Genomic DNA, 19,852 nt, shown 5'->3' with positions numbered 1-19,852 from the left:
TAACACCAACAGACCCCAGTCATCAGCAGTCGGGATCGAACCGGGACCCCTGGAACTTAGTGCATGAGCCTCTACCGCATGAACTAAAAGCCAACTGGCTGTTAGCTAAGGCTGTAGAGCAGACTCATTAATCTCTTTCTGTGGTCTCAGTGCCACTAGATAGGACAGAGCACCACACCCAGTAGGTGTGGGGGTTACATACATCCCCTAGCTGAGGAAGCACACCCCGAGCTTCAGACACTTCCCAGTTGAAATCCCAGACAAGCCCCCACTTGAACACTGATAGACCCTGGTCGGCGGCGGATGAGATTGAATTTGGGACCTCTAGAACTTAGTGCATGAGCCAAAAGCCAACTGGCTGTTAGCTAAGGCTGTAGAGCACTCTCTCCCTCTCTCTCAGAACACCACACCCAGGAGGTGTGTGGGTTACAGTAGCAAGGCACAATTTCTCCAGACAGGGATTCACCAGACCCCTCCCACACACACACACACACACAACCATGCTGGTAGAAACTCATGTCATAGACTACCTCTGAGCCAGTCTCTACATGGTTTATGAAAATCTGTAACAGCCTTGAAGGCTCTCTTTACACCAGAACACAGTAAACAATTAGGGCCCAGTTCTGCCACATGATCCATTCACGCTTCCATTAACAGTGGTAGGGATTACATAGTTACACATGTGGAAAGACAGGAGAATCAGACGCTCGTATTTAACATATGCCAAATTACTCTGAGCAAATATTGGAAACATTCACTGACACATGATTATGAGGCAAAAATCACATCAGAAGAAATCCTAAATTACAGCAATGGCATCTACCAAAACATTTTGAATTGATGATTGGAATTTGAATTAAGCATCAAAACAGTATGCAAATCACACAATAGGGTGATGTTACTACATTTTGTACCAGTCTGAAGAACATTATGAAAGTAGGATAATTCTCTAATTTGAAAATTATGGGACTAGTTGCACCAGAGCCATAAAATGTTAGCTTCTTCATTATGTGTACTACCATATGGTATTGCATTTGTACTGAAGTCGGAAGCAGTAACATTTCCATGGAACAAATAAGCCTTGATAACAAGTATCTTTCCTTGGACTAAGGTTGTAGCCTCAAAACAAAAACATACCAAATCTGGATACTATCTTTACTGAATTTACTACTGTCAAAGATATCTATCAGCCATACCTTATTTAGTTTATAAACTTTTTCTAAAACAGCTATTGTTAAACAATTAACTAAATTGCATTTTTAGATAAATCTCATATCCATGTTCATATCGTGTCATAAGCAGTGGAATGTACCATGCCAGGATTAACAAAACATTTGTTGGATAAACCTCATAGCCAATATGGAATTATGTACTACTACAAACATTTTAGATTCCCTCAGTCAAGGTTCATTATGTAATTTAGCATACTAACCACTTCACAACTGAGATTTGGAAAAAGCCATAACGTGGGGTTCTTGGATCTTTCACTACCACAGCCACTCCTGCATTGACCAAAAGTCAAACAAATGCAGGTATCTTGTATAGTAGGCGACAATTTTACCACTGAACCACCTGTTTACTGGATGATAACTGAATAGGATTTCATTGCAATTAAAAATAAAGATGATTCAATCAAAAGTAGTATAGTGAAAACTTTAACCAGAAATATAGCCTGCACATGAAATATCCGAGATACCAGGTAGTATGTAAGATACACAAAAGTTTGAGGATGAAGAATTAACTGAAAGAGGAATGAGAACAAGACTAAACAATAGACTAACTCATCCAAAATCTCTCCATAGCACTTTTTGAAAACTGAACAAGGATGAGTGTATCTCTGTCTTGTACCAGGAAATAAACCCAGACAATATTTTGCACTTGAAGACAAACAAAAAGTTGACAAATTCTAAATGATACAAATTGAAGAGTATGTGTCTAAAACTCTATTAGATTGATCAAAGACTAAAGAAACAGACTTGCACCCAGAAGAGACAGGAAACATGACAAAAAAATAAAGACAGTGAATCAGATGTTCATCTCTGCTGCAGCCCCTTTATGCCAGATGAAAGAGCTGGAGTGGTCTAAATAGACCTTAAAAGTCCTGAACCATGCCAGAGACAGATTCCTACAGCACAGGTACAGTGGAGGACATCCATAAGGTTGCCTTTCAAGGATGCCTGGCAACCTCTAGTGAAGGGGGTATTCCAGGGCATGGCTAGGGATGGAGCCACAACACAGTACTTCAGAGATTCTGGGAAGCCCAGGGAGGGTGCCATACATTAGACTGCCCTCTAACCAAAAGGCTGACTAAAATTATGCTGGGGACCCCCAGAGTGGCCCAGTCGGATGGGCACATTTGATCTCCCTCTGGACTGCAAGGTCTATCCATCGGCTCATGGGAAATTCTGCACTGTACTTCTTACAACTTGTCTGCTCTGTTTTAAAAGAAAAACTGGCAATGTTTGATGTTGAACTCTGAAAGCAGGACCCAAGGAAAGCGTGTGCATGGGGCTCAATTTATTGGATAGTGACAAAGGAACAAAACCATGTATCTATCTGTAGAATTAAATCTCAAAAGGTACTAAGTTCTGAACATCTGGAGTCTGACAAACATTATGCATCACTCTGTTCATTTAGATAATGAATGGAGGAACTGGAAGTACTGTGGCGGTCTGGTAAGCCGATGACTAAGACAAAAATACTCAAAGTAGCATGTCATAAAACAGGGGTGAGCAAACTACAGCCCGTGGGCCGCATCTGGCCTGCCAGCCACATCCAGCCCCCGAGCTCCTGCTGGGGAGTGCAGTCTGGGGCTTGCCCCACTCTGGCACTCCAGATGGGGAGCAGGGTCAGAGGCCGCTCTGCGCGGCTCCTGGAAGCAGCAGCATGTCCTGCCTCCAGCTCCTGTGCATAGGGGCAGACGGGGGTTCCACTCCGCACGCCGCCCCCACAGCTCCCATTGGCCAGGAACTACGGCCAATGGGAGCTGCAGGGTGGCACCTGCGGACGGGGCAGCACACAGCAGAGCCTCCTGGCCGTACTTCCATGTAGGAGCTGGAGAGCGAACATGTCACTGCTTCCAGGAGATGCTTGAGGTAAGCACTGCCCAGAGGCTGCACCCCCGAGCCACCCCCACCCACGCCCCAACCCGCTACACCATCCCTGATCCCCCTCCCGCCCTCCAAACCCCTCAATCCAAGCCTGGAGCACCCTCCGGCACCCCAAACCCCTGGAGCGCCCTCCGGCACCCTGATCCGCCTCCTGCCCTCCAAATCCCTCAGTCCAAGCCTGCACCCTCAACTGAAGCCCTCAACCCCCCTGCCCCAGCCCATATCCCCCCTCCTGCCATCTGAACCCCTCAATCCCAGCCCGGAGCACCCTCCTACACTCCAAACCCCTCATCCCTAGCCCCACCCCAGAGCCTTCACCCCTCCCCTCCGCACCTCACCACCCTGCCCCAGCCTGGAGCCCCCCTTCCACACCCTGAACTCCTCATTTCTGGCCCTACCCCAGAGCCTGCACCTCCAGCCAGAGCCCTCACCCACCCCCACATCCCAACTTCTGAGCATTCATGACCCACCATACAATTTCTATGCCAAGATGTGGCCCTTGAACCAAAAAGTTTGCCCACCCCGTCATAAAAAGTCTTCCTCTCAGACCAGTACCTAAAATTACACTAAAGAATGCATTGCTTTCTTCAGATACACACATTTTTATTTTTACCTCTTCATCTGTTGGACAGTCTGCTTTTATTTTGGCAAATTTTTTTCTTATTCATTTAAAATTTGAATTAAAAATAATTGGAATAGTATTCTGAAGTTACTTCCTGTTAACTCAATAATAAATGGCCCTAGGGTGTACTCACACCAAGATAAGACTATTACTTCAGAAAGTGAAAGCAAATTCAAGTAATAATATTTGAGCACCTATACTTTTCTCTCTCTCTCTCACACACACAAATTTCTTCCTAAATTTCACTACTGTGAAGGGTTTAATCTTATTAAAGATAACACTCTAAAAATTAACTTACCCACTAGATCATCATTTGAGTAATTCTCTGCTTCAACAGGAACTTCTGTAAATCAAATTTTGCAGCAATTACATATAATGTGTCTGTTTTCAAAACTGTTAAATAATCCTGTATGGGTCATTTTACTAGGAACTATTTCATTAACACATGCTACTCTTTCAAAATAATTTTCTGAACAGATTATTTTTAGAGCGTGTGGGGAGAAGGGGGCTTTTGCTAGGGGTCTGTAATGGGGACACTGGGCCCATTACACACACCTTTTGAAATGTGCGTGTACACTTTTTCAGCATGTATGCTTTTTACTTTATTTACACACATTTAAATTTAAAATTGTATTACTGTATTTTATTGCCAAAAGCTGGGACTGGACGATAGGGAACGGATCACTCAATTGCCCTGTTCTATTCATTCCCTCTGAAGCATCTGGCATAGGCCACTGTACGAAGACAGGATACTGGGCCAGATGGATCAGTGGTCTGACCAAGTATGACTATTCTTATGTCCTTTTGTATTTAAAGCCAAAAATATATACCTCGTCACTCAGCCTCACTGTTTGATAACATTTATTACAGCAAAGGTGTTATTACAAAAATGACCACACTAAAAGCTTCAAAAAAGTATGCACTTTAACACTGTTAACCTTTGCAGAACAAATCTGGAAACAGAAAAAAGAATTTAGTTCATAACTTCCTAATTACAGGACAGGATTCCATTTCACAGCAGTCACAGTTCTTGAGTTTCATAATAGAAATATTTGCTAAAAACAATTAGGAGTTCAGAGATGTATTGAGAAGAGTTACTACACAAACCTGTTTCCTGAGGTTCAACAGCAACAGTGTCTTCTGTATGTTCTTTTTCCTCTGTTACAAAGAAAATTAAGGTGTATGATACACTTACAGTATTGTGTGCATGAGTTTGCTTATCAGACTAACTGCAGACTCAACAGATGGGTACGGATGTGACACTAGATATTACTTATTAAAATCTGTTATGTGCAATAGTTTTTAATGCCTCTTCACTACAATAAGTATCTCATTTTCAGTAAAACTGCTATGTATTAAAAGTTGAAATAATTGTAATATGAAATACCAACAGTAATATACACTTTCAGTTAGTTGTATTAGAGCAAGGTTTTTTAAGTTCATTAAACTAAAACATTTTCATAAGAAAAAAAACTACATTAATATAAGATCAAATCCTGTAGGCATTACTCAGGAAAAACTCCCATCTAGTTCACTGGAAGCACTGACTGAGCAAAGACAGAGTAAGGCTTGTAAGATTTTTCTCACAGTGAGCTGACATATTAAGTTGCTTTTGTATTAAGTTCAGCCCAACAAGAAAGTAGCTAGCAACACCAAAGCCACAAATTTAAAGGTTTTCAAAACTTAAATCTTTTCAAATAGTCGTCAAAATAAAGAGAGAAGATTGGGGAGGTAATATCTTTTACTGGACCAACTTAAAGCTTCTCTGTCTCTCACCAACAGACGTTGGCCCAATAAAAGATATTACCTCACCCAACTTGTGTCTCTAATATTCTGGGACCAACATGGCGACAACAACACTGCATTCAGAATTAAGAGTCCATACATTCAATTTTTTAAATCAAATGCAAATACTTTCTGCAAGTAATTAAAACATTTATTTAACAGTTGATGCGTCAGTGGGCAACATTAACATTTTCTATTGGGAGATCTAAAACCTCAATATTTCTTGTAATCCAGTGTAGGAAACATTAATTAATTATATCCCTTTGTTTTACATTTAACTGACGGATATGGCAATTTGAATATGAAAATAAATACTTTTACAAAACAAATATTCATACCTGATTGCTTTTTATTAATTTCCACGTCCTCAGGAATTTCACCTAGAGTTCAAGGTTTACAAAAATAAAACAAAAAAAATTAGCTGTTTTAGGGTCAAATACTTCAAAAAAATGCATATAGCAGACATTTAAGATTATACTTAGAAAACATATACCTGGCTCTGTATCTTCATTTACTGGTTCTGGAAGTGCCCCTGCAGCTAAGAAGACAGAATATTTGTAGCAATACCTAAAGTAAGTTCTACACTTGTTAAACTTTCAACAAAACAAAGCGAAGGCTAATTTCTAAGGCTCATATTACCCCTCCCATGGAAAACCTCACAGGAAGAGAACTGAGATAAGGAAAATTCTGTGAAGTTTGTGTCCGATTCCCAAGCAAGCACCTCAACCAGTGGACCATCCATCCTCTAAGCGTGCGTTCCAGATGAAAAAATTTAAGTCAATTTCAAATAAGAAAATGTCAAAATGTTAGAAGTTTCCCAAAACCATTAGTAACAACTGTGTTGTATAGAAACTGTACTACATGGCAGAGTTAACATTGCTATAGGAGCCAACACTTTTTGATTTCCTGACTTATGTGTTTGATTTTTCAATTTTAGCTGCACTAAAGTTAGTGGACATGTTTACTAAGACAAACTAAGGCTCAATTTATACTTTACCAGTGAATGCCAGAGAGCAGGAGCATGATGAAAGTTGCCAGGGTTCATGGATTAGTGGGACTTGAAATATTTCACATACTGTGGTGGGGAATATTGGTCTTTTGTTGTGGAACTTTTGTAATAAATTAACCCTGCAAAGGGCTATTTACATGTGGACAATATGTGTGGAGTTATTAGGGACTCTGGGAGAAAGGGGAAATTGAGGCAGACAGATCTATCATACTGTGACCTGCAACTGGAGAGCACCCCAGGCAGGAGCCATCTTATCAAATATGGTGGAGAATGGGGGAGGACCATGGGCCTTTTGGAAGAGGGGGAACAGCCAGTGCATGGAAGAGGGAAATCGAGGCAGGGGGATTGCAGGGCCACCCTGAGGCGGGGGCAGGTGGTGGTCACCCTTTGACACACAGAGACTATTTGCACCAGTCGAGCTTAGTCTTACTTGAACCAGGTATGCGGCACCAGTGAAAATTGTGACTTACTGTACATCATTTTATCTTTTCTACCCCTGGAGGCTTGATTGGTTCAGCTACTCTAGTCACTGCCCATCAATAGCTGAATTCAGGGGAAACCCTCATGACAGACAAAGCCTAAGGCCCCAATTCTGCAAACAGATACTCCGATGAGCAACTTTAGGCATGCGAGTAAGACCTATTGGAGTGAACTGGTCTGTTCCTGCAAGGCTCTGAGTACTTTCTGTTTCCATTGCTTACACAGGAGTTAAAGAAACAACATGCAGAAGCAGAACCTAATTTAGTCAAGTCCAAAGATACTGAAGAAACTGAAGTATAAAAAGGTTAAGGAACAACAAGACCACAAATAGATTTGGACAACCGTGGAGTTCAGATACCACATTCAGTATCTGAGATTCACAAGAGGCAGTAAGCAGTAAAAATATTAATAAACATTTTGTTATAACCTGGGGGGAAAGAAAACCTGCTTTTATATTTTTTTAAATTTTACACTCCAAAGGAAATTAGCTGTTTAAAACTACTGTATGCAACAGGAAAAATCTCAGTCAAGTACATGTTTTAACAAGTGTCTTAAAGCTGTATTAAGATAGAGTAACTTTAGAAAAATAAACTTTAAGCCCTCCTTTCAGAGAGATGAGAACAGCTTATACTCACTTTCATCTTCCTTTTCAGCATCAGCAGCTGATTCTGTTGGGAACAACATTTCTTAGATTCAAACTTATTCTTTTGGGCCAACATCATTGCTAAGCGTCAAGAGAACATTTATAAAATGTGAAATGCCTAAAAAAAGGTTCTTTTAAGGAAGGAATAATGTTCTACAATATTAAGAAATTTCTAATTACTCTATAAAAATGGAAACAAGTACATGATTTTGTTGAAAGATAACCACAAACAAATCATCATCTAGAACAGGCTTGCATTACCCAGAACAGTAGACTTAGTCTACCACAGTGGGGCTTAATTTAAATCATGCTTCGTTTTAAGGAGGCTAAAATTCCTGACAAGGACTGAGAAAGTGACCATGCCAATATGATATGGGCCCCAATTTTCATAACATTTAGGAACCTTCTGTGTATGAAATCCTAAAAATAATACACAAACATTGTTGCATAATTAATGTAATGTAAACAACTAACAAATGTATTTATTTTCACCTTGTATGCTTTCTTCGTAGTAGTCTTCATTTACAGGCTCTTTACCTGAAATGGGGATACATTCAAATGATACATGAGAACAACATTCTTTAAAATTACCTTTACTAAACAAATGCAGAATTCATAAGCAAGATGTTATTTACAATCTAATTTACAAGGGGATGCTAGCTTGAAATCCTGTCAATTTCAATGTGTTAAAAGTAGTTTCAGATATTACACGTCCTGGAATCTCCCTGCCAAATTTCATGGATTCAAAAATCACATTTTCCTACTTTTTAAAGTTCTCTTTCTCCCACTCTACACAAATAGGGGGAAACAATTGATTAGGCAGGCAGAACAGTGAAGCTACCTATATACAGGTTCTTGTAAATGCACCAAAAACAATTTTTTGATACAAAGAGAAAAATTAACTACTCTCTCTAATCTTTCACCTATAGCAACTTTAGATGTTACTTGAAAAATAATAAATTTTTCAGATAGGGAATTTTAAGTTACCTGTGCAGCAGTTAAAAAAAAAAAAAAAAAAAATCAATCAATCTCCTTTGCCTCTCGCAGAAATAGGGTGGCAGTTGGGGTTGTTTTCTCTTTATTTTGATGTTGAGGAGATTTACTTATATTTAAAGGTTACTATCCCAAAGTAGTTTACCTGCAGTTTCTTCCGTTTTTCCAGTCTCCAATTATGCATACACTAAGGGGTTATAATTTTATCTTACAGTTATTTACACAAGTGCAGTCATACAAAAAACACGGACTAATAGGTTTTTCTGTAAAATAAAATCCAGCATAAACGTATTAGGGTTACTAACCTAAATGTTGTTAACTTTGCTCTTTACTTTTTTTCTCTTCTCTGGAGCTGTCTTGCTCTACCCGTGAACCAATTCTTTTCCCCCTTAATTCTGTCTATTGTTTTTTCCTATTACTTTTATAGGTAGGTAAGAATTGCCCTAGTGGATCAGACCAGTGGTCCATATTCTAATCCCATATTCAGTCTCCTGTGCCAGCACCAGAAGCTTCAGAAGGTGCAAGATATCTTGCATTAGGCAGCTGTGGGATCATCTGTCTCTAACATCACGTTGCCTCTGAATCCCTTTATAGTTAGGCCTTGTCTACACAACACAGTTTTTCTGACAAAAGGCAGCTTTTATCGACAAAACAGTAGAGATCTACACACTACAATGCTCCTCCTGCTGATTTAACTCACCTGATATGTAAACATAATAAAACCATCCTGATGAGAGGCATTGCGACATGACGCAGCACCAGTGTAAACACTGAATTCCTTACATTGCCATAACTGACCTCAAGCAGGTATACCACAATGCCCACCGTTACCACTCTGGTCACTATTTTGAACTCTACTCTCCTGCAGCCAGCTACACAGCTATGCACCCCTCCCTTTTTAAAGCCCCAGGAAGTTTTGAAATTGCTCTTCCTGTTTGCTCAGCTGGAGAGCTCATGTAGCATCTGCCAAGCTGGCTGCACCTCGCAAATGCGCTCTTTTCTGTACTACAGGGGAGGTGCTGCTTCTACTGAGGCTGTGGGTCTGAGGCGGGGTCTGTGGGGAGAAATCACTATAGGGAGGCAGGGGGAGAGAATCATAAGACTCTCCCTACAGCCCCCCGATCTAGGTATCTTCCAAGGTTGCAGCAGTACCCAAGCACTCTACTCATGGGAATTTAAAACACAATGACAGCCAAACATAGTGTTGGGGGAATCCTGCTCTCTGCAACACTAGGGCTGCAGCGGCAGGCAGACTGCATGGCTGAGTCCCCTGTCTTAAGAGACACACCATGCTGACACACAGACTCTTTCACCCCCCTCCCCCAACACACATTGTGTGTGTGTGTGTCTGTCTTTCTCACACACACACACACACACACACACACACACACAGTTCCTCTCACACACTCCTCTCCCTGCTCTACCCCCCCACTTCTGTGGGCTTCTTGTGTTATTGTTCAGCAATGTCAGTTTGGTCACATTACCAAGTGCTACTTTCCAAAGTGATTTAAAATGCGTTACTTTTTGGGCACACATAGCAATCATTACAAGGTTCATAGCACAGCGCGAGAAACAATGCCAGGCTCAACACACTACAGCAGCACCCATTACTGTGGCTCAGTGTTAAAATGCTCCTTCAAGGCCTCCTTCAGCCACACAGCACTCCTCCCCCACTGAGCTCCTCCTTGGGTTCAGAATGCACAGCACAATACTAAATAGCAGCGCAGGATCCATGCTTTCTGACAGAGATGGCTGGGCTGGAGGTTACCATGGCAGTTGAAAAGCAGCTGGTAATCTAGTAGGATGCCCATGCCTTTTGCAGTGGGGGCAAAAGATCTATCTGGCTTTAAGATTAAACTCGATATGTTTATGGAGGAGATGGTATGATGGGATAACATGGTTTTGGTAATTAAATATTCATGGTAAATAGGCCCAATGGCCTGTGATGGGATATTAGACAGGGTGGGATCCGAGTTACCCAGGAAAGAATTTTCTGTAGTATCTGGCTGATGAATCTTGCCCATATGCTCAGGGTTTAGCTGATCGCCATATTTGGGGTCGGGAAGGAATTTTCCTCCAGGGCAGACTGGAAGAGGCCCTGGAGGTTTTTCGCCTTCCTCTGTAGCATGGGGCACGGGTCACTTGCTGGAGGATTCTCTGCTCCTTGAAGTCTTTAAACTACGATTTGAGGACTTCAATAGCACAGATATAGGTGTGAGGTTTTTTGCAGGAGTGGTGGGTGAAATTCTGTGCCCTGCGTTGTGCAGGAGGTCAGACTAGATGATCATAATGGTCCCTTCTGACCTAAATATCTGTGAATCTATGAACGATGGGATTGGGAAACCTGCATCACGTGACGCTGAACCCGCCCACATGAGGCATTGCAAATCCTACCCAAAACATGATGCGGCCAGTTCCCCAGTGGGACAGCTACCCATGGTATACTGTTCTGTGTGTCGCTGCAAGAGCTGCTATGGTGGATGAGCTCCACCGACATGAGGAGCATAATGTGGACACACAACTGTGGTTTAATTACAGCGGTGCCTGTACACCAGGGGTGGGCAAACTTTTTGGCCCAGGGACCACATCTGGGTATAGAAATTGTATGGCAGGCTATGAATGCTCACAAAGTTAGGGTGTGGGAGGGGGTGAGGGTTCTGGCTGGGAGCACGGGTTCTGGAGTGGGGCTAGAAATGAGGAGTTCAGGGTGTGGGAAAGGGCTCCGGGCTGGGCCAGGGCAAGGGGCGCTCCGGCTGAGGGTGCAGGCTCTGGGGCTGGGCTGAGGATGAGGGGTTCGAAGAGCAGGAGGGTAATCTGGGCTGGGACCGAGGGGTTCGGAGAGCAGGAAGAGGTGGCTTGGGGGTGCAGGCTCCCGGCGGTGCTTTCCTCAAGCAGCTCCTGGAAGCAGCATGTTCCCACTCCGGCTCCTACATGGAGGCATGGCCAGGCAGCTCTGCTGCATGCTGCCCTGTCTGCAGGCGCTGCCCCTGCAGCTCCCATTGGCTGCGGTTCCCGGCCAATGGGAGCTGCGGGGTGGGTGCTTGGGGCGGTGTGCAAAGCGGAGCCCCCTGGCTGCCCCTACGCATAGCGGCCAGAGGAGGGACATGCTGCTGCTTTTGAGCCGCGTGGAGCGGCCCCCTACCCTGCTCCCTGGCTGGAGCACCAGAGTAGGGCAAGCCCAAGACCCTGCTCTCCAGTGGGAGCTCGAGGGCTGGATTAAAACAGCTGGCAGCCGGATACAGCCCACGGGCTGTAGTTTGCCCACCCCTGCTGTACACTGACATAACTTAACATGGCTTAAAGCTTGAGGCATGAGGCTTAGAAACTCTTCCAAAATTTGTTTTGATTAACTGCTTTAACTGTCTGTATTCCTGTTATCCATATAAACACCAGTCTCTTTGAAACTTGCTAAATTTTTGGCTTTGAGGACATCCTGTGGCAATGAGTTCCACAACTTGATTATATATGTTGTGGGGGAAAAAAACTCCTTTTAGGAGTTTGCCACCTTTTAATCTAATTGACGGTCTCCTTTTTCTTATGTTCTGAGACAGAAAATAAGAACAAGGAGAAAACAGAAGCTCTTGATCTACCTTCTCTATAACATTCGCTATTTTATATACTTTTATTGTGGCTATTCTTATTTGTCTCCTTCGAAAGCTAAAGAATCAGAGTCTTTTCAATCACCTCTGTTCATGTGCAATGGCCTCAAAGAAGCTTCATATTCCTGAATATAACACACTGCATCCAAACAAAATAAATGAACTTAACTTATTGGTGTTGCCAAGAAGGTAGAGACACCAACAAAGGACATCCAGCACTGAAAGCAGGATCAATGGGTCAAAGCAGAGCCACTAGTGACAGCTCCAGATGATTTTGATTGCAGCTCCTGTAGGCTCCTTGCCTAACTGCAGTCAATAAGCAAAGGCCCGGAAGGTTCTAGGGCTATGGTAGTGGCAATGGGCAGCACACAACCAGTAGGTAGAGGGGAGCAATGCTAAACTATCACATCACAACTATCCGAGGGAGCTCCCCCAAGAAGCTTGGAGCTAGAGAAGTTCCCAACCTTTCTCTCACTGGGTCAGACCTCAAGAGTGAAAATCCTTTGAGGATATTATCTAAAAAAACATATGTGGAGGTGATAATGCCCAAAATATTATTCAAAACTAATGTCTCATTATAACCACCATTAGCTGAAGAGCATAATCTATCTTTTCCACAACCCAAAGTATATTCTGACTGAATAGGCCACAGAAGGTATTTGTAACTTTCTGACATGACCCAGATTCCACACTGTAATATAGCTGGATTGTAGGCTGAAATTAAGGTTGTTTGGGGAGCATTAACTAACAATTATATAATGCTCAATCACATTTAAACTAAGATATTATAGTATTTGATTTAATTGGTATTTATTTTCAGCTTTAACTCCACCTTAATGACATTTGTTTAAGAGCCGAAATATCTTCCCACATGTCCAATATAACAGTATTAGATCTCTACCTGTATCCTGGGTCTCAGTCCCTTCTCCATAATTTGGTTCTAAAAAAACAGAAGAATTAATATTAATCAAAAGTTCTGGGGTCTGATTTAGCAAAGCATCATAAAAATGTAGCACATTTGCTAAGTGTAGGTGTTAGAGTTGGAAATGAGCTCATCTAGTCAATGCAGCGCATTCAAGTGCTTTGCCCAGTAAAGTTTTGGGGCCTGACTGGGCAGCAGCTCCACATACACACAGAGCCTTTATTGAAATCAATGGGAATTCCACACATGGAACAACTATATAACCGGACCCATAAATGTCTCATTAAAAATTTTAATCAAGAGAATTTTGACAAAGTGAAAGTTCAAAAAGTATTTTTCCATTCAACCAGATGAGATCAAAGTTAGATTTCAGCACATTGACCCAAACAGAGATAAATACTCACGACAATTATCATTGATATACAGGATAGTTTTATACATTTATTTAGTCAAGCCAAATTTGCTACCTTTGTACATAATTCAAGGGCTATTTCTTCTTTGAAGTCTTTGGAGAGGAAAGAGACTAACTGACTAAAAGGCTTTATTATTATTTTGCTGTTGGGCAATGGCAATTAGAACTTTAAGAACTGGCTATTTATTATACTGAGGTTTAATGTGTTGCTGATGATGTGAATTTCAAAATTTTGGAAAGGTACCCAGTACATTAGATGGGCACTGAGTATTTATTTCAAATTTATGCAATATCAGTAAGTACTAAAAGAAAAGCTCAATTTAAATGCAAACAAATTAACATGTTATTCTAAAAATTGAATACCCCTAACGATTTAGAACAAGATTCACAAAAGGACTTATGTGCCTAACTGCCACCTCAGGTGCCTAAATCCCAGAATCAGGCACCAACAGGATTCACAAATCCCTGCTCAGCTATCCCTGGGACCCTGCAGGAGCCTAAACTCACTTAGCATTTAAGTGTTTGCAGTAAAATTTCCCTAAGTGCCTATGTTTCTGCCTGTGAGCATGCACATTGCAACCCATGTCATGAGTCCAGGCACCTAAACTCCACAGCAATGCCTGAACCAAGAAAATATAGGCATTCCTCTGACTAACTTACTTGCAGTGCCCAATCTGGTATGCATGCTGAAAACTCACCTACTGGATTGGGCCCACATAGAGAAGCTTACACAAAATGCTGTGGGAAGGGGAGGGGAGGAAGCTCTTCCTCATAACTTTTAGCTCAGTGGTTACAGTACTCTCCTGGGATGTGGGAGACCCTGGTTCAAGTCCCTTCTTCACCTGCAGGGAGAAGAGATTTGAACTGGGATCTGCCACCTCTCAAGTAAGTGCCATAGCCTCTTGACTATGGGATATTCTGATGTGGGGGCTTCCCCAGTTTTTCCTGTTGAAGCCGTTTATCCACCCCTGTGGAGAAATAATTAAAAAAAAAAAAAAATCATTGGAGCAGAGGGACTGGATCCTGGGCCTTCCACTTCCCAGGTGAGTGCTCCAAACATCATGCTACAGTGTCATTCTCATGCTCTCTTTTTCATCTCTAGCCCAGTGTGGACACTGTCACCCCACCTTCTCACTAAAATAGCATAACCACCTAACACCAAGAGAGGGTTTCCCAAGAGGACAGAGGTGCCTTCCTGTAGCCCAGATTTAGGCACATAGAGGGAGGAGCTTAGCACACACATCTCAGCTTGGAACCTTCCTTTGGCTACGTTAGGTGAGAAGCTGACTAGAGTATTGACTTGTGTGAATCCCATTCTGAGGGGCCTGTCTCTCCACATTCATTATATAGGAAGCCTAGGCACCAAATTCAGGCTTTGTGAATCCCAGTGATTCACATATAGGATAACAAAACCGGTGCATGTCATTTTCCTTTGATGAAATGAAACTTTCTATGAGCTTGCATTGTCCAGTAGAGTGCTGGGCAATAAGATATGCACATTTTTGGGCGAAAGTCTGGGACTAGAGAATCTGCTGGTGTTCTTCTGCAGGGTAATTCATGAATAGGTAGCTAGTGGCATTCACTACTGTGTAGCTGGGATTAAGTTACATGCTGGAGGCTGTGTGAATTTGGTAGGGCCCTACCAATGGGTAGATATTGCCCTTACCCAGTATTAAGTTAATAAAGTTGTTGCCTGCTACTTAAGAGCCATTCTAGTTTCTGTCTTTCCCACATGCATATTCTGAGCAAGATAGTGTTCCACTCATGTGGCCCCATTACAGGGGCAGCTGCATTGTTTTACATCATATACAAGTTAGGTTTATAAAGTGCTTTGGAATCCCGCAGGATGGAAACTATAATATAAATGTAAGGCACCATCAAAAAGTTGATGAAGTCCTTAAATTGTAGGAAGAAAGGCACCCTTCCCCCCACAACTGAAATGTAGCTTTTTAACCACATGGTATGAAAAGGAAAAAGTTTTCTTTTACAGTACCTCCATGATGTTCAAGAGCATCTTCCTGTGCTAATTCAGTGTTATCTAAAAAGAAAAATATATTTACTTGCTTTGTCTAGATTAATCAGTCATAAAATAGCCATGGAACACAGCAGTAACCAAAATACCCCGAGAGTAAACATTTAGCTCTACTCCAATTATATTCCAGATACTAATACTAATAGTATTTGTAATCATGCAACATTATGTTTAACGACTGAATATTGTTTTATAAAACCATACATCCACAATCTACAATAGGAATCCCCAGTCTTGGAAACATTTATACACGTGCTTAACTTTAAGCATGTGGGTAGTCTCGTTGTCTTTGGTGGGACTATTTCCATAAGTCAAATGAAGCACGTGTGTATTTGCAGGATTGGGGCCTAGGGAGTTGTATTTACAGCTATAAAGCAAATAGTATTCCAAGAATTAGGGCAACAGATTTTTGCATTTAATCAAAATAATGTTTCTACATATACTATACATGATCTTAAAAAATGTATGCTATTATTTTTCATTTTCCTTGTGGTCTCAGAAACAGGGTAAGAATTATTTCAAGATGAAAGGGAAGATAGAATTATGAACTTGATATTGTTTTGCAAACTATATATTTTTTAGATGAGAACATGTTTGGTTGATAAAGATAACTGTGTTGACACAAAAAGAAAAGGAGTACTTGTGGCACCTTAGAGACTAACCAATTTATTTGAGCATGAGCTTTCGTGAGCTACAGCTCACTACTTAGTACTACATGACTTGCAGAAGTCTAAGTCAAATGGCATTCTGATTAAAAATAGCACTAAACAAATACAACTTAGCACATACTAAATGGATTAAAAACTGGCTGACATTTGAAAAATAACTAATGAGGACTCATCAGCTGGGGGTACTATTAGTGTAGTCTGGCATGGATCTGCTCTTGTCCTAGTGCTATCTATCAGTGACCTGGAAGAAAACACAGAATCTTTACAAATAAAGTTTGTAGATTAATCAAAGATTGGTGAAGTGGTAAATAAGGACAGGTCATTAATAATAAAAGGGATTGGGACTGTGTAGTAAACTGGACTCACTTGAACATTTAATATAGTCAGATGCAAAAGATAATACGAGGAACAATGGATTGTGGGTCAGACTTACAAAATGAGGGAGTATATCCTGGAAAACAGAAACTCTAAAGGAATTTAGGGGTCATGGTGTATAACTACTGAACACAAACTCCCAGTGCAAAGCTGTGACTAAGAGGGCTAGCACAATCCTTGGCTGTATAAAGAGGGCAATATAGGTTAGGAATAGAGAGGTGGTATTACCTGCATATAAAGCATCCGTTGGAATACTATGTCCCTGTGTTCCATTATTGTAATGAAATGTCTTGGTTTCCATATTTTGAAAAGGATGCTGACAAATTGGAAATGGTTCAGGAAAGAGCTACAAGAATGATCTGGAGTCTGGAAAACCTGCCTTAAAGTGGGAGACTAAAGAAGCTCAGTCTATTTAATTTTTCAAAGTGATGGTTAAGGAGAAACAATCACAATCTGTAGCTACCTCTAGGGGAAGAAGATTTCTTATAGCAGGGGGATCTTAAATTTAACAATGGCTGAAAGCTGAAGCTAAACAAATTCAAATGGGAAAATAAGGTTCAAATTTTTATCAATGATGGTAATTAACTACTGAAACAATTTACCAAGGGATGTGGTGGATTTTCTTATAGACTTTACATCAAGATTTGATGTCCGTTTAAAAGGCTGCTCTAGTTTAATCAGAAGTTATTTGACTTGCTGCAGGAATTATGGGTGAAATTGTATGGCTTGTGTTATGCATGAGATCAAACTAGATCATCATAATGGTACCTTCTGGCCTTAAAATCTAAGGATCTATAGTTACTCCAGTTTAAGAGTCACAAGTGAGCACAGGAAACTCCTTACAGGTTAAAAAAATCCAAAACACATGGAGTGAAATCCATTAACTTCAGTGAAGCCAGGAAGTTTTATCATTGACTTCAATGAGGCAAAGATTTCACCAGTGGTGGCCTAAATTTTTTTCACTTACCAAAATTAAACAGAACTGCTGTTTTGCAAAACCAAAGCCACACCCAGATTTGCCCATTCCTCATTACAGACTAACATTTACAACATACACCAAAAACTGTTTATTATGCCGAACTACTTGAGACTACAAACCTGAATACCATATATAACATATACAAATAATTTTTAATGAGAGGTTTTTTAATAGTTTACAAACCTGGAACTTCTGACTCATGTGCTGGCTCTTCTAAATCCATGTAATATTCATATGGATCTGTAAAAAGACATTTGCTGTTTTTTCATATTTAATGTTCTGATATTTTAATGGGTGACAATATTCTGGCTCTCAATCACTGCAAATAACCCCCAACTTCTCCATGTACATAGGGAAAACTGGCCGAGAATGAACAACTGCAACTGAACCTGCAACTGAACCTGTGTGGTTGGACTCATGTATGTCTGATAGTAAAATTCCAGACAGAACATATGTTTTTTTCACACACTGATAGACTAAGAAGAGGAAGGAAGGAAGGAACCTATGGTTGGATATACTAAAAGTGAATGCATTGCTCTTTGAGTAAGGTCTTATGTATTGTGAGTTTTAGTACCTTATTTAGTTGATTTAAATCAGTAAACAAAAAGGGACAATGAAGCAAAAGAGAATTAAAGAAAATTATCCATAGAAGTAGACTTTCATTGTGTTAGTTCCATTAATGGCTATCACTCAATATCAAGTTCCATATGTAGGCTGTCACCGTGCCTCAGCGGATCACAACTGAGACTACCAAATTCAAGAGAAACTGCTGAGAAATAGGGCAGACATCCCAAAACTGGTGTGTTTTTCTTCCACAAGCTATACCATACCAGCAACAAAAGTAAATTTCTGTCTCACTGCACTGGCTAACAAGAAGTCAGAAATGCAGCCTCCTTAGGTATTCCAGCCCTGGATTCTACAATCAGACACTAGATTTAATGATGAATGGTTATTTAAAGTCAATTTCAAAGGGTTCTTCTGATCCCAAAGGACCAGCCACATACCCAGATCAATATATAACTCAGATCTTCCCCAATACTCACGCTGTTGCTAATCCTTTAGTATCTAATATCTAAAGGCTTATTTATAAGAAAAAGGTGAGAGTTAAAACTGATTAAAGGAATCAAATACATACAATAATTGCAGAGTTCTTGTACAGTAACTTCTCACTTAAAGTTGTCCCGGTTAACCTTGTTTCGTTATTACATTGCAGATCAATTAGAGAACATGCTCATTTAAAGTTGCGCAATGCTCCTTGTTTGGCAGCCGCCTGCTTTGTCCACTGCTTAGGAAGAGCAGCCCGTTGCAGCTAGCTGGTGGGGGCTTGGAACCAGGGTGGACCAGCAGCCTCGCCATCAGCTCCCCGAAGTTCCCTGTGCGGCAGCCGCCCAGCAGGCTATCAATTGCCAGCAGTTCAGCTGTCCCACCCCCACTGCCATGTGCTGCTCCTGCCCTCTGCCCTGGAGCCTCCTGCTTGCTGTGCAAGGGGGGTGTAAGAGAAGTGCTAGTGTCAGGGTGTCCCCCTCCCCTCACTCCTGTATCTCATCTCCACAGAGCAGGATGGGAGGGACATGACACAGCTCAGGACAAAGGGAGCTTGCTGGCAGCAGCTGCTGTCTCAACTTGCTGATCTACTTAAAAAGGCAATGTACTTAGAGTGAGGTCAGCATACTTAATGGGGCAATGGCACATCTCTCTGTCACACACACATGGTGTGTGTCTCTGTCTCTCTCTGCCACGCTGTCTCCCCTCCCTCCATTCATGCTGCCTTGTAGCATGTGAGGCTACATTAGCAATGTGTTAATCTTGAGGCCTCAGCAGAGTGCTAGTTCATCATTTAGCAGCAAGGCATTCCCTGGGAAATATCCCACCCTCTTCCACCCTCTGACTTCACCACCTCAACCAAGTTTCACAATCATCATTGCTGTGTACAGTATTAAATTGTTTAAAACTTATATTGTGTGTATATCTATATATAGTCTTTTGTCTGGCGAAAAACATTTCCCGAGAACCTAGCCCCCCCATTTACATTAATTCTTATGGGGAAATTGGATTCACTTAACATCGTTTCGCTTAAAGTGGCATTTTTCAGGAACGTAACTACAGCGTTAAGCAAGGAGTTCCTATAGCAGGTTTCAAGCAGTGATGAAATAAACAGCTGGCTTGTAAAGTCTCTGGGTGCTTCCAAATCATTGAAAGGTCCTCAGTCTCTTGGTTAAAATG

General features: G+C 41.4%; 1 protein-coding gene across 7 annotated transcripts in view; it reads right to left on the bottom strand.

Moving 5' to 3' along the window:
• Window positions 1-19,852, bottom strand: part of ASPH (aspartate beta-hydroxylase) — a 203,569-nt gene that overhangs the window by 94,777 nt on the left and 88,940 nt on the right. For 5 of the 7 annotated variants that reach the window (XR_013345144.1, XM_077810220.1, XM_077810225.1 and 2 more), the window contains 9 exons: window positions 17,813-17,869; window positions 15,569-15,613; window positions 13,143-13,181; window positions 8,142-8,186; window positions 7,642-7,674; window positions 6,011-6,055; window positions 5,856-5,897; window positions 4,840-4,890; window positions 4,031-4,075 (listed from right to left, as the gene is read on the bottom strand). Coding sequence is in view for 6 of the 7 variants with exons in the window: in XM_077810220.1 (XP_077666346.1) it covers window positions 4,031-4,075; window positions 4,840-4,890; window positions 5,856-5,897; window positions 6,011-6,055; window positions 7,642-7,674; window positions 8,142-8,186; window positions 13,143-13,181; window positions 15,569-15,613; window positions 17,813-17,869 (402 nt within the window). In the remaining variant the exon portion in view is untranslated. The remainder of the gene's footprint in view (window positions 1-4,030; window positions 4,076-4,839; window positions 4,891-5,855; window positions 5,898-6,010; window positions 6,056-7,641; window positions 7,675-8,141; window positions 8,187-13,142; window positions 13,182-15,568; window positions 15,614-17,812; window positions 17,870-19,852) is intronic. The other 2 variants (XM_077810221.1, XM_077810223.1) reach the window with 2 other exon arrangements.

This window comes from Eretmochelys imbricata, chromosome 2, assembly GCF_965152235.1.
Source record: "Eretmochelys imbricata isolate rEreImb1 chromosome 2, rEreImb1.hap1, whole genome shotgun sequence".
Classification (NCBI taxonomy): domain Eukaryota; kingdom Metazoa; phylum Chordata; order Testudines; family Cheloniidae; genus Eretmochelys; species Eretmochelys imbricata.
The sequence above is the reverse complement of the archived record's forward strand: the minus strand, read 5'-3'. Positions and strand labels throughout refer to the sequence as shown.